General features: G+C 35.9%; 1 protein-coding gene across 2 annotated transcripts in view; it reads left to right on the top strand.

The window, feature by feature from the left end:
- The window catches only part of LOC120515921 (transcription termination factor 1, mitochondrial), a 45,731-nt gene extending 34,622 nt beyond the window's left edge, over positions 1-11,109 (top strand). For both annotated transcript variants that reach the window (XM_039737291.1, XM_039737292.1), the window contains exons 2-3: positions 584-637; positions 9,808-11,109. In XM_039737291.1, coding sequence (XP_039593225.1) covers positions 9,848-10,957 — 1,110 coding nt within the window. In that variant the 5' untranslated portion in view covers positions 584-637; positions 9,808-9,847 and the 3' untranslated portion in view covers positions 10,958-11,109. The remainder of the gene's footprint in view (positions 1-583; positions 638-9,807) is intronic.
- Positions 11,110-13,122: the final 2,013 nt, after the last annotated feature.

Below are 13,122 nucleotides of genomic sequence, written 5' to 3'. Positions count from 1 at the left end.
AGCCTTGAAATACCAGCTGTGGACTACTGCAGACTGGAATCAAATCTTATGGACTGATGAATCAAAATTTGGAATGTTCAGTTCATCACACGGGGTGTTTGTACACCATCGAGTTGGTGAAAGGATGGTTCCTCAGGGTGTGACACCAACTGTCAAACATGGAGGAGGAAGTGTGATGGTCTGGGGTTCATTTGCAAGAAGCAGAGTTGGTGACTTGCACAGAGTGACTGGAATTCTGAATCAAAAGGTTTACCAGAGTTTGGCTGTCAGCAGAAGGTGGCTATTTTGATGAATCAAAAATATGAATAACATTTTGTACACTTAATGATTCCTTGACCTATTTTTTTTTTTGTTTGTCAGTCTTCATTTGTTCCCTGACTTGATTTCATAAAACATTAATACATTAAACTGTATGTATTTGCATAAAAACTGAAATAACGGAAGTGTTCTAAAACATTTGACCCGTAGTGTACATTCCCCACTACTTACTTGCCTAAGAGTATTTGTTAATTTTGACTAATTGATAGAGCTGGGAGAAACTGCTTACCTATTGATCATCCTTTTTTTCCTTTCTAAATTACAGATGACATTATCCTTCACATTGCACTTAGTTACTAAAATCTGGCCAGTGAAATAAGTAAGTAACATTCTAATTTTATATTCATTCATTTTTACTATGTAAACGTAGTTGCACAAAATCCTGTAAACTGAATTAATTCAAATCAATCAGTCATGCAATTAGAGAATGTAAAGAAATGATTCAGACTTGATTTGTGAATTAGTTAACATCAAAATACATACATGATCTGCTGTGGAAAACGCTAACGGGAGCAGCTGAAAGAAGAGGAAGAAGAAAATACATTCCTTATTATACCTTAATGTACCTTCAGTATATGTTAGTATATGTTTTTAGACAACCCTACAAATTATATGAGAATATCTTCTAATAAAAATAGTGTAATGCAAGTTACGGCATCTTCAGTAGGAGCTTTTCTTTTATACAATAGCAAAAATTATACTATTTTTTTTTTTTTTTTACTTTTGTAGAAGTTTAATTAGATTATACTAATTAAATAATAGATACTTTTTGATTAATATTTTGTCTTGGCACTAAATTGGGCTTGTGTAATTATGGTTGAATAGTTAAAATAGTATAAACCTGAAGCAGAAGCACTAAAGTGCTCCAGTGTTTAAACTGTTGCTTATCTCTACTGTGTATAGACCCAGAGCTTTTAAGATTAGCCTAGAAGAGAAAAAATGTATGAATGATATTTTTATGTTGAATAAATTGCCTCCTTATGTTTGTGTCTACTCTATCAAGATATTCAGTAGAATTAATGAAGGCTAAAGTGATAAACCAGATAATTCAATGAGCTTGGAATAATGCAACAGCTGTGCATCATAATTATCCTTTCCTTTTAAATCTCTTGCACTGTCTTGAGCTCCCTAGATGATGCTTCTTGTCTCTGTCTCAAACCCCTAAATGTACCACTAGGCTTTAGTTATTTGCTCTAGAGATAATATGTTGGGAAATGGTGTTGTAGTACTTTTCTCAAAGTATGTAGATTTTACTGGAAGAAAAAGGTTAAAAATGGTATAAAAACCCCTCCTCATACAGACAAGAATTACAAAAAGAGAAAACTCCTTAATTGGCTAAAGATAAAGGAGCAGTGGCAGCGAGGCATTGCAAAGGCTCATTGCCATAGGTATAAATAAGCTGCAGTAGTGTTTCTTGACACACTTCTGTTGCATACTTTTTTGGCTAAAAGTTCTTTATGATAGTGTGTCAGGGAGACAATGAGCTGCATTGTTCCGAATGGCCATTAGTTTTGTCTTTATTCCCTTCTCTGCTACTACCTCCAGTGGTTTGAGAGTGTGTCCCATTATTGAGCTTGCCTTTTTATCAGCTTGTTAATTCAGTAGGCCTTTCTTTAAGTAATGTTACCGGCCTAGCACACTATAGCATAGAAAATCATACTGGCTATCACAGTTGTAGAAAATGCGAAAATATGGCTAACCACATTAACAGAAAATAGTCTCCTGAGGAAAAAAGAGTAAGCTTTTTCTTATATAGTTCCTCTGTGTTACTACTAGATCAGTCCAACTTGTCGTCAATGTGGAACCTAAGTATGGTATGCTCTGTCACATCTCCCTTATCAATACACTCCATAAGTGCAGAATTATCTGAGAATTCCTGCAAGTGACATGACCTAGTGCTACAGTAATCCCTCCTCGATCGCGGGGGTTGCATTCCAGACCCCGCGATAGTTGAAAATCCGCGAAGTAGAAACCATATGTTTGTATGGTTATTTTTATATATTTTAAGCCCTTATAAACTCTCCCACACTGTTTATAAATATTCCCTGCACAGTTATACAGCATAATCCCTTTGTATTCTCTTAGGTATTAGGTAAGATTCATTTAAATTATGTATGTAAACACACTGTTTATATACAGTAAAACCTAAATATTATTTAGATACGATAGACACCAGCTAAAAATACGTACAATGCAAGAAAAATTGTATACAGTAAATGTGTGTACAGTGACACTAAACGTACATACATGTACTAAGTACTGTAAGTAGAAAATTAATTATGGTTACTCACCAACAATGACACGATGACTTGTCCGATAACAATGAGTTTAATTTTACTGCACAACAAAGGAGAGCGTTACAGCCCTTCAATCAGCAGTCTTCAATCCAAATCCCTAAAGCAGATTCAATCCAGACTACTGCCTTATTAAATCCACTTACAACTCGTTTTGCACCCTGGTTAAAAGGACACTGCAGCCGTAGATCTTATATTCCTTTCCTACTTTTTAAATAAAAAGATTCGTAGCATCATTAATGCTGTAATGGCATCCTACAGCGGTGTAGCTTTTCCCTTCCTTCAGCAAATCCAAAACGTTTACCTTTTTGGCAATCGTTAACATCTTCCATTGGCGCTTGGGCACGGCCCCTGAAGCAGTAGCAGGAGCAGGTCGTTTTGGAGCCATAATGAAGGGCTTGACTATGCACAAAGATAAACACAAAAGAGCACAAAAGTTAACTCTTTACACAGCGAAACACGTTGATGCTGAATGAGTGAGACGAGACTTCATGGTTAACACCGCATTCAGCACACAGGAACTTAACTGCATGCTCTGATTGGTTAGCTTCTCAGTCATCCGCCAATAGTGTCCCTTGTATGAAATCAACTGGGCAAACCAACTGAGGAAGCATGTACAGGAAGTAAAAAGACCCATTGTCCAGAACCGCGAAGCAGTGAAAAATCCGCGTTATATATTTAGTTATGCTTACATATAAAATCCGCGATAGAGTGAAGCCGCGAAAGTCGAAGAGCGATATAGCGAGGGACTACTGTATATGTAAAGTCCAATATATCTGGGGTGAACAGTGTTCTCCATTGTTCATGTCCACATTAGACACACAATCCTTTCACATAACAAACTATGGTTTGATGGACAGATAGTCTATTATCTATAATATCATAGGCTCATCCACATACATAACCCCGAGCCTACCCCAGACTGCATTGTATTAAAGGCAACGTTCAGATGTGAATGGATGTTATGGAGTTGATAGATAATTGTATCTTCCACTCCAGTCTTTGTACAGTTGTCAAACTGTAGTGTGTCCAAGTGGTCTTTCATAAAGACGACTGATATAGTCCAATACCGAACATCTCAAAGGTCTTCATGATATAGGACATAAGATCCATTGGTCTTTAGTTATAAAGAGAAGAGGTGCCTTTCTTCTTTGGAACTTGAACAATACAGGATTTTTTTCTACAGCAGTGACGCTTTCTTGGGCCTTAGTGATAGACTGAACAAGCAGCAGAGTATACCACAAAGTTGATCAGCACAAGCCTTTAGAACTCGAGGAGTGAATTCATCCTGTCTCATGGCTTTTCCTGTGTGTAGCCTCCTCAGTTGTCCTCTCACGTGGTCATCAGTTATGGATAGCCTATACTGATGGTCAGAGGTGGAGTCATCACTGGTCATGCCAGTTCAAAAGGTAGGAGTTGTTGGTGAAGAAGAGGTGGTGAGCATTGGGGCTGGGCTTTGGAAGAAGGAAGTGATGGTGGGAAGGAAGAGCTTAAAAAATGCATTTGATCTGGATTTTAAAATCATTAATAATAGTAATATAATAATCTCATATATATTTCTCTTCTGGTTTGTCCTGCTTCCACCTCAAAACCGGTACCACCCACATGCAGCCGACATGGCATTTCTCAATTGCTATTCGTCCTCTTCCAAAGCTTTCCCCACGCTGCCAGCAGCTCCTCTTCAAAACCGGTCCCGCCATTTCTCAACAAGCTACTTAAGTACGCTTACAAAATAAAGCAAACTCTGCATGCAGCGAAAATGTACTTCTCCAGCTAGATTCCATGCTCAGAACCATCAACTTCTTCGCTAAATCATACAAACACATGCATGAAATCGCTCAGTCCAATCCAAGAACATCTGTATGAATGCTTTTCAAGGAAAACCCTGGGCAGGATGTACGACGATACAATGCCCTGACATGTCACACCAATGTTGCAGCGTTTTTCGTTGGAGAAGATGGTGAACTACCTGCCAAAAGGGACATTTGCATCTATCCCATAGGCAACTCCTGTTAATAGATTTCCACGCTCAATATGAATTGCGATCCTATGGTTTACCCACTTTTATTCCATTACAGAGACATTGGCTGGCACAAAGATTTATAACATGTTCCCGATAAAAAAACCGCCAAGCAAATAAGGCTTACTCAATGCCAATTTTATGCGTACATATTAGCAATGAGGAATACATTCAGTATTTTGCATTCCAGCAGCAAACTATTCCAACAGTACGTCATATCTGCGTATGTTAAAAGGGCGTGTGTCTCAGCTATCTCAGATTACATCAACAAGATCTGCGCATGGAACAGTACAAACGACTATCAGACGCCCTGCAAGCAAATGCTGACAATAAATGTAGGCAAAATGATCATATTATCGTCCACATTTCCAGGAAGTGCAAGATACATGCAACAAAACTATCAGGATGCCATAGCTACAGTACGTAAATTCGGAGAGCCTGATTTATTTATCACTTTCACATATCATTCGGCTTGGCCGGAAATTCTACATGTACTGTCCAATACCCAAAGACCAGAGCACAGACCTGAAATTGTTGTAGGAGTTTTTTGGATTAAGCTGCAGGAATTACTTAGAGACATTCTAGAACAACATCTTTTTGGGGTTGTTATTGATTGTATTTACGTAATCGAATTTCAGAAGCGTGGCCTTCCTCATGCCCACGTGCTGTTTACTCTTCACAATAATTCTAACAACCAGTCTTCAGCCAAGGTCAACTGTACGTGGCTTTTTATGGTTAGATCATTCAACTCTATCTGTCGTCTCCACCAAAACACCTACTCACAACTGCGTCTTTCAAGAAGTATTTATTTCTTCTTGATTTCTGAATTCCTTTCTCACTGTTTTCTGTTCCTATTCTTACAACGACGTATGCTACGGCGAGCGTCGGCTAGTAACAATAATAATAATAATAATACATTTTATTTAAAAGTGCCTTTCAAGGTACCCAAGGACACTGTACATCAATATACGTGACATACTCCAATATACAAACATAATTAACAAGATCAAAAAGCAATATTAAAAAGATGTTTTAAGTTTAGTTTCAAAAACAGAAAGTGAGGTACATGTACGGAGTTCCAAAGGCAGGGCATTCCATATCTGTGGAGCTGACATGATTAAAGCCTTATCACCCATAGTGCGCAGTCTTTACAGTGGAATAGATAAAAGCAAGGAGTCAGAAGAACGAATGAGTATGATGGAGCATATGGGCATAATAAAGAAGACTGATAAAGTGGGGCTAGACCATGAAGCACCTTAAAAACTAAAAGAAGTTTATATTGAATGCAGAAAGGAACAGGTAGCCAATGCAATTTTAGAAATGTAGGTGTAATATGCTCCCAAAGGTTTAAATGTGTACCCACCCTTACCATTGAATTTTGGACATATTGTAGCTTGTTTAATCTCCAATCACAGATATCAAACAATACTGTGTTGCAATAGTTAAGTTTCGAGATGACAAAATCATGAATTAAGTTTCTTAGTTGCAGTATCAGAGAGCAATGGACACAGCCCTGAAATTTGTTTAAGGTGAAAAAGGCAACCTTCGTAATATTAATATGTGGATCAAAGGAGAGTGCGGAATCAAAAATAACACCAAGATTTTTAACTTGTGCAGACAAAGATGTAGTACAGCTTGGAATTTTTAGTGAGACATTACCTATTTACCTTAAAGTGTCTGGAGATGCAATAATTTATCAGTTTGATCACTATTCGGTCTGAGAAAATTTTCAGGCAACCAGTGTTTTATGTCAGCCAAACAGGCAACCAATGCAAAAGGAGGTAATGTTTTTGTAAGCCCTGTGTGTAAAAAATCTTTGTATCATCGGCATAACAATGAAACTGTAGATTGCCGTCTAATAATGACACCAAGAGGAAGCTTATAAATGATAAAAGCAGAGGACCAAGAATTAATCCCTAAGGGACACCCTGAAACAAATAAGATGGGTTAGACCTAAACCTGTCAATCCATTAAGATACAATCTAAACTACATGAGTGCACTTCCAAAAATATTCAACTAGTTCTCAGTTCCAAACAAAAGAATGTCATGCTGTACCATATCAAAAGCAGCAGTAAGATTTAAAAGTATCATTAGTATTAAAAGACTACAATCAGCTGCTATTAGGAGATAATTAGTCACCCTGATGAGTGCTGTCAGTGTACTGTGAATGGTCTTTAAACCAGACTGAAATTCCTCACATTAGAGGGAAGATGGTCTTTCAAATGGCCTGCTCTACTAAGAAAGGGAAGATTTGAAATAGGTCCATAGTTTTTAAAATCATCAGGGTCAAGTCCAGGTTTTTTGAGGACAACAGCCATTTTTAGGCTGGAATTGACCATGCTAGTATAAAGAGATGTATTGATATTACAATTATTGTTAAAAGTAAGAATAAAGCAAAACAGCCTTAACCAAAGTAGAAGGCACTGGGTGTGGAATTCAGGCAGTTAGCCTAGTGGTCATGACAAGCTTATGGACTGCAGGATCATCTCAACAATGGAAAACTACATGAACAGCTTTTAGTTAAGATAGAAGATGGACACATTTTTGATTGAACAAATGGACCTTTTTGAAATTCAGAATAAATCAGATTACTCTTATACTTAAAAAGATCAGAAATTTCTGACAAAGGTCAGAGGAGGCACTCAAAGGAAAGTTATTTGCAGGTTTAAGTAGCTTGTTAACAGTAGAAATAAGCATTTGGGTTTTGTGCTGAGCGCATAGAATGCTATTAGTATAAAAAGCAGTCTTAGCTCTCTGTAGTGCCAGCTTATAGAGGATAACAGGTTCCTTATAGGTCGTTACATGGGCGACCAAGGTTGTTTTTCTACTAAGGAGTTCAAGCCTACACCCACAAGCTTTCATGTGACTTCTGTCTGGAGAAAACCATGGAGCAGAGAATTTAAATTTTACGCTACCTGATTTAAGTGGAGCAAGATGATCCAAGCTAGTTGAAAATATATAGTCATAATGATGAACTAAGGTAGCAGACAATAAAGAAACACCAGCTGGAGGAAGACACTGCTTCAATTTACTTACAAGAGCAGGTACACTGATATTTTTCATGTTCTTAAAGGTAATATGACAAAATGATTGCCCATGCGACTCACCAAGGATAAGCATATCAAACAAATAGCCTTATGGTCTAAGATAGGTAGATCAATACTATACAAATTAGTAGGAGTAATACCAAAGGTACATACAAGGTCAAGGGTGTGCCCTCTAGCATGAGTAGGAAAATTTAACGTGCCGAGTAAAATCAAACCACTGAAGTACATTAAGAAAATCAGCCACATGTAAAGAATTTGCAGAATCTATATGTAAATTAAAATCACCAATCAATACCACAGCAGAAACACGGAGAACTGAGCAACTCAGTGAGTTCTGCTAAGAAGACATAACATTTTGGTGGACTGTAGATAAATAATATCAACAGGGGCTTTGCACCAGACAGCATTAATACCAGATACTCAAATAATGTAACATTGTGAGCAGAAACTGGCTTGATTCTAAACTTAGAAGAATATATAACTGCAACACCACCCCCACAACCAGTAATATGTGGCTTTTCCAGATAACAGGGTAGACCAGCCATATTTAATCCAAAATAGTCATTAGGTTGTTGCCAAGTTTCTGTCAAGCACAAGAAGTTAATATAATGCTCCACAACAAAGTCCGCAATAAAAGCTGATTTACTATTAAGAGAATGGACTTTGAAGTGACCCTGTGTTCGGATTCAGCGGGTTGGAAAATGGATGAATGGATGGATGGATAGGGCAATTTTACAATTTTGCATATAACTAGAGGATTATGGCATTTAAAGAGTTAATGATATAAGCTGCAATTTTACAAAATTTACAGCAGGAGACATTCATATAGCATCAGAACAGTGACATAAAAATAAAATATTGTCCAGATGAAACTTTTGACGTAAGCTGTTGTGACAGTACATACACCGACACAGAATTCCTAAATATCTGAACAGAAGGAGTGATATAGGGGTTCAGCACTTAGTACGCTGAAAAGCATAAAGCTCTGAAAAAGTGTACCTCAAAGCCATGATCCAATTGAAGAGATAAAGAGATAAAAGCAACATGTCGAATCAAAACGACCAGACAATAAGTGCATTTACAATCCAGATTTGGTAGAAAATCCACATGATTCACAAAGCAGACATGCAGGTGGGCAGTCAGCAGACCATATGGGCAAAAACATCCTTTGAGAATTCAAGAAGATTTCAGGACTTTCAAAAGGACCCCAGACACATTCCACAGTTCCCTTTCCCTTTTGTTTTTCTTTATCCACTGGGTAGAATCGGAAGCCAAAATGCTCCCTCATGATCTCTCGAAACCCAGAAGAACCACTCAAGAAATATGTAGGCGATTCTGTCACTCTAATATGCTTTTGTGATATTTATAATATGGATGGGAGGAATTTTTTTCTAGGATTTAAAAGCTATTAGTCCTTGGTTAAATAGCTTTTTTTTTTTTTTTTTACATAGGCTACCTTTCTTGAGTTTTTCCTTAGTTTCTTATGCATTTCACACCTCTATCAACAAAGCAATGTTTTTGGTTTGTGATGTGCAAGTTACTTAGTTTTCATATTGTCTGCATTACTAATTTTTTTTTTCAGTCCTCCTCTTCCCTCTCATTTGTTGGTCAACAATCCTGTCAGTCTAATATGGCTTTAGTTTTCTGATCATGATGTGCAGTGATTTTTCCAGAAGTAAATTTTTTACATTTTAGAAAAGAAGCATTTCTTTTGCATGTTTTATGGAAATGACCAGATAGTTGACATATGGATTCTGCTACATGAGTAACATAAATTTTTTTTTTCATGGACGTTTTTCACATTGTTTACCATTGTACAGTGTTGGCCACTGTTGGCTTTTATTATAGCATAAACTTTTCTCTTTCCATTCTTCTTGAAAATGTAAGATTAAAATTTTTTCATGGCCATCAATACATTTTACATGGGGTAAGTAATATCCAAAAAAATAATTTTTGGGTGAAGTATTCTAAGAGAGACAAATTGATTTTTAATCAATTATGAAAAATAACATAATGGAAGTAAATCAAAAAGTGCACTAGGAAAATGGAAAAATGTGTGCAGAATTTTAGATATTTTGTATAAATATGCACAATCATCCACATTATTCTTTTTCCTTTTTTCATCAGGTTGCCGAAATTTCAGTGAAACAAACAGATTTTGTCTCAAATGGCGGGTCCAGTTTTTTTCACAAGAATACCAATATTGAAGAACTGTTCCACTGCTTCATTAATTATACGTTTTGTGCGAATCTTCACCTCAAACTGTCCAGATGACACATTTAAGGAGAACGACTTTTTACTACAAAATCTTTCCACTTTAGGTGTTGACATCAAAATGGTTAGGCGCCGGCAGCCTGGTATTTTAAGGAAGCAGATTACCAATGAGAATGGTCTAGTAAGCTTCTTAAAAAGTAAAGGTGCAGAGGACAAGACAGTGGCCAGTATTATCTCACGATATCCTCGTTCTATTACTAGGTCCCACGAACACCTGGAAAAGCGCTGGCTTCTCTGGAGGAGTGTCTTCAAGGATGATGCTGAAATTATAAAGATTATTAAACGGTCTCCTGAATCATTCTTTCGTTCTAGTGACAATGATAACCTGGAAAAAAATATTGCTTATCTGTGTTCACTGGGACTGACTTCCAAGGATCTTCATCGTTTGCTTACCACAGCTCCAAGGACATTTTCAAACAGTCTGGAACTTAATCAACAAATGGTTGAATTTCTTCAAGATATCTGCTGTAGTCTTGGTGGAAAACATAAAGAAATTTTTGCAAAACAAATTATTTCAAAGAATGTTTATGTTCTCATCCGTAGCACAAAACGTCTCAAGGCTAATATTGACTTTCTTCAGGATGTTTTGCATTTAAATAATGAAGAATTACTCCACTTGTTGCAGGGCAGTGTGAGTGAAATTTTAGATCTATCAAATGAATATATCAAAAGGAATTTTAAAAGTTTGGAAGAGAAGTTAGATTTACTTGGTTGCACCAAGGAACAAACCACAAAATTTATAATTAAATACCCGCTTGCATTGTATGTATCTTCAGAGAATTTAAATAATAAAATAAATTGTCTACTTCAAGGGGGTATTACTATTAATCAGATTTTAGAAAAACCAAAGGTGCTAGATTTTAGCATTGAAAATATTAAAGGCAGACTAAAAATATTAGAGGAAATTGGATACAGTTTCAAAGAAAATGGGATTTCAATTTTGGACTGTAGCAGAACACGTTTTGAAGTTAAGCTAAACAAATTAATAAGTATTAAAAATTAATGATGAGTTGTTATTGGAAAATAATGTGGGCAATTGAACATCTGAATGAACCAAAGTTGATCTGAAATGTGTCAGTGCAGAAGCTTTGCAAAATGTTAAGATCTTATTCCAGTTAAATTTCTAAATTATAATAAAAGGTTTATTTTGTCAAACAGTTTTATATGGTTTTTAATTAACAGCTTTCCTTTTTTAGTTGCTTAAATGAGTACAGAAACTTTTTAAACATTTTTAGAAATATCAGTTTTTTGTAATCCTGTGGCATAAACGACACTGAGGCAAATGTAAACCTTGAGACTGTTAAAATCCCCCCAGTATTTTACAAACAGTCTCAACAAGAACCTCATTTAGTGGTATTGAGTTCTCTAACTGGAAGGATTTGGCTGCCAAACTTTTTATTGATCCTTTTTCATGACTTCACCGACATTAAACACTTCCTATAGTCACCCAGTCTGTCACTGATGTTTAACAGGGTGCAGCTTTCTCAGTACCCTTTGCCAGTCTTTTTTACTTTACTACTTTCTCAAACTTTTTCTTTAGAAGTTAAGTCATACTTTAAGCCTCAATTATTTCTAATTAGCATCTGCAGATAGTAGTTAGACAGACTGTCATTATAAACGTTGCTGCACAAAAGATGCTCTCCACCTGTTAGTCCACCTAGAATTTTATCTTATCTTACATTAAATACTGGTGGTAGAGTTAAACAAATTGATCATTTATTGTCATTTAAACTAGCTGGTTTGCTAGTAATTTGATGAATAGCATTTCAGAAAAGAATTGGACAATGAGATTGTTATTCTTTGTTCTCTTTTACTTTCAAAATAAACCAGACCTAAATTGAAAGTATTAACTACTTTTAAAGTGTAAAATAATATTCACTTACTAAATTGTGTATGACCGTGTAGCTTTTCACATTTCTGCTAGCTTTCAGAAGTTGTTTTTAAGGGTAAGTCCTGAATTTTGATTTCAAATGAAATTTTATGGATAAAAATCCTTTCCATTAATTACTTTCCATTCTACTCTTTTTTGTTCTTTTGAGGTTGCTTCAGATGTTTTCATGTTAATCTTGTTAGATTTATTTTTATCCGTAATTTTTTTTTTGTCAACCCTCCTTCCAATTTCCTTTTGTTGTACTGGTTGATGCAGCTTTATATAATTTTTCATTGTCCTTTCTTCAGACATCACTAAACTTTGTTTAGCATTGTCTTCATTGTATTATATTTAGTACTGTGTTATCTTTGACTATATTTGCTCTTTTCATAGTTGTGCGTTTTTAATTTTGTGATAGCATTTAATGTTCATAATTTACTAAAGTAAGTTATTTAGAAGAATTTTCATTTATCTTTATGTGCCTAGGTTTCACTTACAAACTATCATTTTTGCCATCTCTCTGTGCCAGTTTAATCACCATTATTTTTGGCTATATTGCTGTTGTATACAATCTTATTTTATTTGCATTGCTGTATCATTTCTTTTCCATATACTATCCGTTCTACTTATGCTAGAAGATCTACAGCTATTTTGATTTTAGTATCTTTCTGTGAATAGTTCAGTTGCTCAGAACTATTCAATAATTTTTTTTCAAATTGTTTGAGTTATTTTTGTTTTTAATGACATCTTCAACGATCCTGTTTACCACTGTAAGCAATTTTGGCCATAATTTTGGAAACATGCCACATGGTAGAACCAAAGAAGAGCAACTGTGGTGCGCTGCTAGAACATATGTAAAAGAGTTAACAAACTGGATCTGGAACCAGCCCCATTGAATGGCGCTTGTGGGGGCTTGGGTATAATTTATAAAAAATTTTAATCTTTTTGTACAGTACATGTGATTGGTGTTTTAGTAGAGTTTTTTTTTAGCATGTCTGAATACAGAATTCCAGCACACTGTTTTATTGTAAGGAAAATAAGCGAGAAGAGGCGATGGGTTTGGATTTAAGGGTTATGGAAACTATAAAAGTATAAATTCAATGATGGGGCGAGAAGAATTGAGAGAAATTGGAAATGTTATCAACACAGACCTCAGAGATAAAAGGAGGATGAAAGAATAGCAAACCTGAGCAAGATTTGGACTGACTTGAGCTGCTGAGGAATCAGTATACAGTTGTAATTAAGATGACGAAGCCTATTGTACTCCAGACCTGCCAAAGGAAGCACCATTTCATTCT

Source organism: Polypterus senegalus, chromosome 15 (assembly GCF_016835505.1).
Source record: "Polypterus senegalus isolate Bchr_013 chromosome 15, ASM1683550v1, whole genome shotgun sequence".
Lineage (NCBI taxonomy): Eukaryota > Metazoa > Chordata > Cladistia > Polypteriformes > Polypteridae > Polypterus > Polypterus senegalus.
Note: the sequence above shows the minus strand (reverse complement) of the source record. Positions and strands in the feature narration are given on the sequence as shown.